The following is a 10358-nucleotide window of genomic DNA, read 5'->3' as shown; positions in this document are numbered from 1 at the left end:
AATACGGATTATATACTCTGGACATTCTACATCACTACAACCCGTGTCTACGTCACTGTTTCTGAGATACTGAAATACGAATCAAAACGTTCCCAATAGCCATTAAAATATTTACCCAAATTTCATAAATTATGCTTGGGAAGGTATAATTATATTATTCGCCAATATTTGTCTTCATTAAGCTGGGAAATACTCGTGACCCAACGTAGCCTATTCATCTCGCGACTAGTAGTGACAAGGCCTCTTAGGTCACTCGGATTTTCGTTGGCTGAACGAAGAAAACATATTGAGTAGTAGTCATCCAATACTGTGCCATCAAAGACATCAACTCATCACAATAATTAATTTGGGAGTATATTCCTATCTCCATGTCGTAAATGAAATAACGAATAAGCCTCCTGTCCAGACTCCACACTGTAGCTCAGATTAGTGTGCATGTTCAGTCGTTCGGTTATTTTTCTTAGCTTAACCAATATCCGACGCAAATGGCTATCTTGGTGAACAAATCCAACGATAAATTGTCTTTCACTGGTTTACAGTTACACATGTGTAACATATACCTAACGGAAGACAGGCGATACAATAAATGATTGCCCGGAAGGACAGTAGTTAAAATCTTACTGCCCAGACGACTGGCGTCCAGTTTTCGATAATCTCCAGACGTTGTGACGTTTTTGTGCCGTAATTACCCGGATTGAAATAGCTTGGATTAATCTCATGTATCCATGGTGTCAAAGAAAGCAGATACTCGACTAAACGCAAAGCTAAAATTTGTATTTATTATAAAGGAATCTTACTTGGTGACAGCCAGTCTGTGGTTGGAATTAACGCTTTCGAGTGCAGTGGATTGCCAATTGTGTTGTCTTTGGACGTAATGTTTGGTGTTTATGAACTCAAACAAAACAAAACAACATTACGTCATTTCAACAACTTACTTTTTTATTTTCACTACCAACTTAACAGAGTACTTAAGCTTGCACATGCATATTGTAAGGTGTAGAAAGCTTGAAGGCGATGTTATATTTAATATAGAGTACCAGTTGCTCATTTTATATTTGAAAGCCTTGGCCCTTGCTACTACCATGTACCATACCCACATATTTTTTAATATATCAAAACACTATCGTACTGTTACAGTTTTTAACTTCACTGCTCTACTTTCATTCATTTTGACGACTTAATAATAACGATGATAAATAATAAGTTATTTCCAGTATTTTCATACACATAAAATTGCTCAAAAAACAAAAAGACTCATTACAATACGTAGTTAGCAACAATCCATCAAAAATATCTCTTAAAATGATATAACAAAGGATCTAAACTTTCCTACGTAAAGATTGCTTTCAAGTTCTGCAAGATGCATCTGCAAACACGTGGAGATTGGGGTAAGAATAACCCGGTCCGTTCACTAAATTTACCTCATTTTCCGGTTTTGCTGAAGTGGTATAACAGACATTCACATCGTATGAAATGCCAGAGTCTTACCCTCAGAAGGGGAAGTTTTTGAAAGAGTATAAACATCTTTTCGTGTCGATAACTCTACTTAGAATGTTATCCGCAATCTCGTCGTTATCGCAACATAATGGCAAATGTTACAAGCTGCAATGCACGAATATGTTTTGAAAACCATTTTCTCCTCTCTAATTTATAGAGCAGTTTTAAAAGAACGAAAATATGAGTATATAATTGAGCCTTTTAAGAACACATTTGTAACATTTTGTATAAGCGGATCACGCTCTTTTCTAAGCATGGAAAAATAAACTGAAGGTTTTGAACTTTTATTGAACCGCCAGAGCCAATTTGAAGACGGTAGTGAGAGCAAGCAGGCACCTTACAAAGCGTACATATTTTCAACAACACTCTCAGTAATTCAGAAAGAGTGGCTCTCTATCAAATGGAATTACACCCCGTATTATAGCTTCATTTGCATTCTGATGGGCTTCCCTTTCATTTTATTGTCTCCAAATAAGATCTCTCATAAGAAAGGAGCGTTTCGCAGCGCATTTCTAAAATTTCAATTCACTTTCCCACTTTCTAATTTCCCGGCATTCAATTGCCTGAAATGACGCAGAACGTTTTCAACACATCTAAGAAATTGAAGTGACTACATCTTATCGTCTGCGCCAAAAGTGTCAATCATCGGAGTGTGCTATAGAATGCTCTAACAGACGATACAGATGACAATGGCCTCATTTGATTTGTTTCAGTTTGAATTTGCACAATATTTTCCTCACTGACTGCTATGAATTCTGCATCAAATTGTATTTATCTATTCATATACTGTGGAAATCCACTGGTAATGGTACCTGAAAGATTTTCTTTAATTCAACAGGAGTTTGTTTATAATAGCTTCTACAACACTTTTGTTGTAATCATCAGTGACTGTAATCACAGGAATACTTCAGTCGTTTCAGAAACTTTGATTGTGTTTCTTTATAACTCGAGGGAAAACAGACTCAAAACGTCACAATGTGTAGTGTAGTGTTGTTGAAAGTGACAGCTGATAGTTACATTGTAGATAGAAGCTCGAGGACATGTAAGCCATTTCCATCTCAGAACTATGGACACGTGCTCACGGTGTTATTTCATTTAGCAGTTATGCAAAATGTTATCGATTTAATTAAAAATAAATATTACACATAATGGCCATCATGTCGGTTCGAGGCTGAAATTGAAAAGAAGGACGGTGCTACAGTTTAGAATACATCATTTTTCCGTTACTAATAAATTATACAGTAATATTCTGAAAGCATAGGATGTTGACTTGAATTTTCGATAGTGAATATCTGTCACCTGTTAGCTAGGGTTGCGAATTTTGCTAAGGTAATTAAGTTCATGTCGGCCTCTCCCTACACTGCCATCCCCCATGCATAGATCGAAAATGCTACTTTGTAACAGTACACTATATCTTCGATCTGGCATAGCGTCTGAATATGATCAATATATCTGAGACAGGCCTTAGAAGGGTGCAATAATGTATTCACTGAACCCAGCAATTTACAGCGTGTCGAATTCCCTGAAACTGTCACGTCAAACTCACATTGTCTTATGCTTCAAATTGTGTCTGTGTACATACACTTTCAGCATATTTTCCTATTATTGCTTCAATGGCAGACCTATATAATATACTCAGCCATCATATTAAGATATTGTTTATCTCATATAATAAGACCTTTGGTCTATGCGAGTCATATCTACACTACACAACATGACCTAATTCATCTTTATTCCTGATACTCTTATTCCATGTAACAGACGGGAAATAATATCTGCATTATATTTTGTGTTTGCGCTCAATTGCTTTACCTTGAAAATATAGCACACATTTGGCCCCCTCAGCCAAGGTGAAATGTTTAAGCCAGTATGATCCAATCAAGTAAAAGAATGTCGAACAAAGAGAAGCTGTTGAAGAGAATGGCGTAGGCTTATGAGCACGGAACCATCCCAAACCATTCAGAATTGAATTCTATTCATCGTCTCATATTAATACAGCTTTGTAATCTTACCTGACTAAGTAAACAATATCAATTGCATTTCAATATTGTTCAGTATTAAAATAAGTAGACTTAACTTCTGTCGATTGTTATTTTTTCATTTCCCGATTTTCTATTACCCTACATATTTAATACACTTATTAAGGCTCTCGTCTTGTTTTTTTTCTGGTTTGGTGTGTTTTTCTTGATCTGAACATTGCAACTCATTAATGCATGATTTTGAAGTGAGGGTGACCACAACACTGTTTGCTTGTTGTCAATCATGACTAATGAACCCGTCACGACGAGAGAAATCTTGAAATTGCAGTACACAATATTATGTTCGATGGAGTACGGAAATTTGTAAATCTAAAGACTAAGCTAATGCATGGTCGCAGCAAGGCATGACATGTAAAGAAGCGAGTTCTGCGACTGCGCGATGAGCCTCTGTTTCAAATGCGCGACGTCATATCCGTTACGATCATGGCGTTCATTACTGGATATTTTAAAAGGTACAAATAAACGCAATGACACATACCATAGATCTTGGAGAGGATAGATCCATGCACGTACAAAATGTACATGTGCATATTACAATAATACGACAGAGGTATTACTGTTTTTGTGAAGCGTTCATAGATTAAATACCATACTTTCATTCCAATGATATCAAGTTGGCGTGGAAATTCAAATGGCAATAAGGTGAGAACCACTTGCTTTCTGTGGGGGGGGGGGATTTGGGCAAAAAACATTGTCGGCATGTGAAGGAGAAAAAAAATTGATCTCAGCGTGAGAAAAAAAATCGTTCCAACAGACAGAAGTAAAAAAAATTGTTGCGGTGTGCTACAAAATTGGTAACCAAGAAAAAAGAATTTGCATTGCTTCTGCATATGAAGAAAATAATTTGATGCTGGACTGACAAGAGAAATAAAATTGCTGTCACAGTGATGGGAAATAAATTTGCTGCCATACCCCCCCCCCCCCCCGAAATCAATAAATCGGTCATCGCCCAAGACCATTAACACCCTAAATGCACACTTAGTGAATTAGCCGATAACAGATAAAGATAAGAGATGAAGAAGTGGAAATAAAACACACTTCTAGTCTTTTGTAGTTTCGTCTTTATCGAGTAAAATAGAAAAAAAGAAGTAAAACTAGAAAAGTATAAAGAAAACTGCAGATTCTCAACTATTGTTTTTGCTGCCCCTATGATAGAACATACAATGCAGAAACTTGAACACAGAACTTGGTTTAGCCTGTCCACTCTTTGTATTCACCAGGAGTTATAATGAAAGGAAGAAATAGAAGGAATCACAATTAGTTTCGACTCTGATTTTATTGTGTGTCGTGCTGATCAAATTTGCGGCTGTATTCTCCAACTGTTACAAGAAAACACATGTTATCGTGCAAACAAGCTCCCGGTCTTTTGTGTCGTGTCGTGTCGTGTCGGTCAATTTATGACTGTCTCCCCTGTTACAAGAAAACACACCTTATCAAGCAATCATACACCGAAGCTAACACACACACACACACACACACACACAGACACATAGAAGACACACGCACATGCAATAAACATACTAAATATGGAGGCTGGATAAATCAACCCCTTCAGATCCTTTTGGTCTAGGCACCTCAAAAGATGCAATCTGTCGTGACTTTTCTTTCATTTGCAGTGGTTGCGTCATTTAACATTTAGTATGAAATCGGCTTAGCAGACCGTAATACTGGACAGGAATAGCTGTAGGCAGGTACATTATAATATCGCAATGTAGTCAGCAGACATGCTAATGGTTTCACTTCTTGTAAATGCTAACTTCTAATGCCCGTATACTAGGAGATTTCTTCTGGGCTTACACATATCATCTTTCATCGTGAGCTTCCGATAAATGCATTGGTTGTTACTCACTAGAGGGTATAGTTATCACAAAACAGTGGAAGTAATAATATGCAATGCATTAACCTTAAACATTTGGCTGTTATTATGTTTTGTTCTGTATCCATATCCAATATTCAATGTGTCAGATTATTCACAGTAACTCTTGTCCCTGTATTTAGGTCTATCACGAGAACGGTGTATTATACTCCCATTCCTGCGGTTTTTAAACAGTGTCAACCAAGTGAAGGTAATTTTTTAAAAAAAAACTGTATAGTTACGTAGACGATCCCAAATCTACACAACAAACTGATATGGCAAAGATGTACATTTTGATGAGGTGAGATGTACATTTGGGCGAGGTGTAAAAAAAATTTCTGATATTTTTATTTCAAATGAAAAATTTATAAATATTATTCCCAATATTTTTCTTCGTTCAGCCAAGGGAAATACGAGTGACCCATGAGGCCTTTGTCACTACGCGTTGACAACCCTTAGGTTACAAATAATTTTGTGCGAGAAGAAATATATTGAAGAATAGCATAATAATAATAGCGCCAATAATATCAAAGAAAAATCAGGGAAAGTAATGACAATTTTGAATGTTATGACTCATATTTGAACAGAAAAAGTGACGTAGATATGTGTTGTCATGACATGTGTATATATTCCATATTTTTTATTCAACTTGGCTCGTGCATGGTACTTACTGAAACATCTCTAGCTATCACTGAAATATATACGATAACAATATAGCAAACTGAATAATTCAACGACGTATTTTTTGGTGCATCAAGAAACACCCAGATTTGACGTCATGATCATAGTAAAATCTGTCAAGGATATGTCGACATATTATACTCATATCAATGCGCAAATTACAATGAATATTATATTCATGTGTTTTATGTAAGTATTAAATGTGGATAAGAACATTTTATTTGGCTCATGTCCCTTTAATCTATTTTGGTTGTTAATGTAAATTAAAACTATATACTTCTTGAAAAGCCCCGTTCAACTTCAAAAGTAGTAAAAAAATTCAAGATGTCTTTGTACTCACAACTACTTCTGAAGAAATTAGAGACTACATTTAGTTTACTTTTTCGGGGGAAATCATCATTTGTGAACGAAAATATTGATTTGAAATATTGTTTTTCTATGCACTTAACATTAATTGAGATGTAAAATGATAAACTATTAATATACAAAGCAAAACGATAAACGTTTGAAAAAAGGCGCGAAGATACTTGTCATGATCAGAACGGATGTTACAATAAGTCTGGGATTTGTCAGCATCAGAAGAGCTTATTCGTTGATGTCACACCGACAACTGTAGCACTAAACACGACTGTGTTAACGTAACCATCTGGATGAGATATAAGATTTTATTTAATTTCATTTTTCTTAAATTATTAAAAAAAACTACATACTTTGTGTTCCTATTTGAATAAACAATGTGAAATAACATAAACAATTCCGTGTTCGCAACTCAGGGAATTCAAAAGAATGTCCAAAACGTCTGCATGTACAGGAAGAGATTTTTAAATAAAACTGGGTAAGCACAAGATTTCCAATCACAAGTAAAATGCAATTCAAATTATCAAACTATTTATGCATAATGATGTTTCTGTATATAAGGAAAATGACAGACGCATTCACAAACTGAATGTGACATAGTAATTTGTGTGTGTCCCCACTTTGTTTACAAATCACTTCCCATAGTACAATAAGTTATTTACTTAAAAACGCAAACTTGGTCATTTTTTCAAACATGGTAAAGTTGTCCAAATAGACCTATTTCCTATCCATATGGCTACCTTAAATGGCTAAACAAGACAGCATAGTAATAATCACGTATGTTAAACATGAAATGTATTATTTTTGTCCCAACCTTGCACTTTCAAGTTTGTGACGTACGTTTTAATAATTTTGTTTTTCAGTACGTCACTCCGGGAACAATCTTTTACACCACCAGACCACGTGCAAAGAGGATGGTATACATCAAGAACACTTTAATTCATACAAGAACAAACGCAGCGTCTTTTACGTGCTAACGACGTCGATACCAACTGAAAACTCAGGATTTCTTTTCGTGTAATAAAATTTGGAGCGAAACCAACTCGTCGTTGTATCTTTTGTAGTCGTCTTGCTTGGAGACGTGATCACATGACCCCATGACGTGTGCTTCACAGGAAGTACTTTCGATATCCAGAAGCTGCGCTTAATTACTATGTTATTATTCTCCGCGAGTCACAATACCCCGTCTCCGAGTAAGGAAGACTTCGGTGTTTCCAGAATTATGGAGCGTAATATCAAATTGAACAGTTCACAGCGCTACCGCCATATTCGCAGCACGAGTGCTTTAACTGGATCGATTCATTACTTTTCTTCCTAATGTTGCCTACATCAGCTGAAATGAATGACACAGCTGGCGAGGAGACGTATTCGATGGAATACGGCAATGCTGTGGCGTGGACGGCGGTCGTGGCGTTTAGTCTTATACATAATATGATATGTATGCACGTAGTGGCGGAATACACGGAGAAATGGAAGAGCGGTGATATGTTGATATTTTCATTGATATTAACGGAGTTTTTCAACCTTGCGATGCCTATGTCAATATTATCAATTATTACCGTGGCCGAGTCTAAGTGGAATACGACAACTTGTCAGTTCCTTCTGTGGAGTATGCTAACGTTTCGAGTTGTTGTGGCTCTACACCAAGCCTTTCTTGCATTAGATCGTGTATGGTTTCTGAAATGGCCATCTACCTACCGAGTACATTTTGCAGCACACCGGAGCAGTAAAACAGTTGTTTTTATATGGCTATTAAGTACCTTAGCCGGGTTTATGCCAATCCTTGGCTGGGAAGACACGACGAACGCCGACGTTCAGCAGACGGGTCAGTGTCACATATTACTGTCAAACATGGGTCTTGGTTATGCGGTCTCCATGGAAATACTTCTCATGCTAACACAGGCTGTGGGTTCAACCTGTATCATTGCCTGTGTTGTCGGAATGTACTTGTCTTCACAAAGGGCCGCAAGACGACATCGACGCAACAACCGAATTCCCTCCATTGTTATAGAAAGTGAAACTGGAGAAAGAACGCCAGCGTTAGAAGGAAGGATGGACATTCGTTGTAATCATCAAAATTGTATTCTGGTCTGCTGTCTTGTCTTCTTCGACTACCTCATTGACGGCATTCCTTACGTCGTAAGTATGATATTATTGTTACGAATGTAGGGGCTAAGTCTGTTGAAAAACGGAAGAACGTTACTTAAAAATGCATTTTACATTTGTCTTGATGACAAACCTTACCAAACTGTACTGTTAAACCCTTATTTTTAATTCACGAGAATACACTGTATCATCTTTCAAAAGATGATATATATATATATATATATATATATATATATATTCTTTGTATGAATTTGTATTTGAAATGCAATGTCATAAGTTTGAGAAAGATGAGTAATTGATTAAAATTGAAAGAGCAGGACTTCTTAACCCCATGTAGGCATTTTATTGTTGAACACCGTCATTTCTCGATGCATCTCCCGGGCTTTCTGTACAATATTCCCCTTTTCTTCGTACACTGTCGTCCTCCCAAAGCCATGCATATAGTGTATTGCATGGAATATTTAGAAAGAAATATAAAAAGACACCCTATTCAAAGTATCTCGTCCATACTCTTGTTGCGCTGTGAACGCAGTCAACTTTCAGTTATCGAATCCAGGGTAAATTGCACAAAAGCTAAATCGAAAGGGCAATACGCTTCATAATATGCCTAATGAAATGGCTTGTACGCTACCTTTTTGTCACGAATTTAAAACTTGTCACATTAATACTGGCATTACAATTAACTGAGCGTGGAAATACTATTTATAGTACAGCAAATAATAATCATAATTTTCACCCTGGTCGTAAGCTCAGTGCCAGACAAACATATTTCAACACATAGGGTTTTACCGAACACAGTGACTTTGATTTTACTGGAATTTTCTGTGTTAGGCCTTTATTGATCCGTCAAATTCCATTCATGTAATTTTCTGTCAAATTAAACTGCTTATTTTTAAGTAGACAGAAATTTTAATTAATCTTGGTTATTAGTTCGTTTGATAAAGTAGCAACGAATAAAGGTGTCGGAATACGTACGCGTTATTAATGACGAGCCGCGATGGAAACGTTGCTCTTGGCAACGTGCAAACAATACAGTGCCTTCCGACACGCATTTATTAACCAATGGCACAGCAAAGTCAACCCGACTTCACCTTGCTTGCACACAATAGATATTGAATATGCAAATGAAAGTTAATCTTTCGTCTATATGGTAATCGTTAAATAATATGTTTCTTCCTCTTCTAAATGAAGTTATTGATGATAAAATATGTATCTACATTGCATTTTTACTCGCCCAGAAAATATATGGGAATATCATTGCTATACTTTATTTATTGTTCCGAGCCGCGAAATATCCCCGAGAGAGAGAGAGAGAGAGAGAGAGAGAGAGAGAGAGACAGACAGAGAGAAAGAGAGACAGAGACAGAGAGACAGAGGCAACGAGAGACAAAGAGAGAGACTAATAGTGACAAACATTGCGACAGAGACCAACAGGCAGAGAAAAATTATATAGAAATGGAAACTCAATAGGAAAGATATGAGGAATACACTGTCAAACAAACACACGTTGACAGAGTAAAATATTAAGGCAGATTTATACCTAAGCACGATCTGAGCAAAAGAAAGTGTAAACACTATACAACGTAATGTATTATACGCCCCGGGTCAAGGTATACAATGTGAGATCCGTCTGAGATCTGACGCCATGTTCCTGAGAAATACATTTGAAAGATTGTGTGTAGCTTTTGTCATGTATACACACGAAGGTGTATACTCATGTGATATCTCGATAACCTTTCAAATGAATTGTGCATAAACGATAAACATTTGCTTCACCCACCTGTAGTATCTAATACCGTATTAACCTGTGTACAGTGCTAGCT

The 10358-nt window shown here is 36.6% G+C and overlaps 1 protein-coding gene across 1 annotated transcript; it reads left to right on the top strand.

The window, feature by feature from the left end:
* The first annotated feature begins 7746 nt into the window (after window positions 1-7746).
* Window positions 7747-8598, top strand: LOC144451238 (putative G-protein coupled receptor 153). Its single transcript, XM_078142039.1, has one exon. It carries the CDS (start codon window positions 7747-7749, stop codon window positions 8596-8598), a length of 852 nt encoding a protein of 283 aa, XP_077998165.1.
* The last annotated feature ends 1760 nt before the right edge of the window (window positions 8599-10358 follow it).

The sequence above is a fragment of the Glandiceps talaboti genome, chromosome 21 (assembly GCF_964340395.1).
Source record: "Glandiceps talaboti chromosome 21, keGlaTala1.1, whole genome shotgun sequence".
Lineage (NCBI taxonomy): Eukaryota > Metazoa > Hemichordata > Enteropneusta > Spengelidae > Glandiceps > Glandiceps talaboti.
This window is presented reverse-complemented; position numbering and strand designations above follow the sequence as displayed.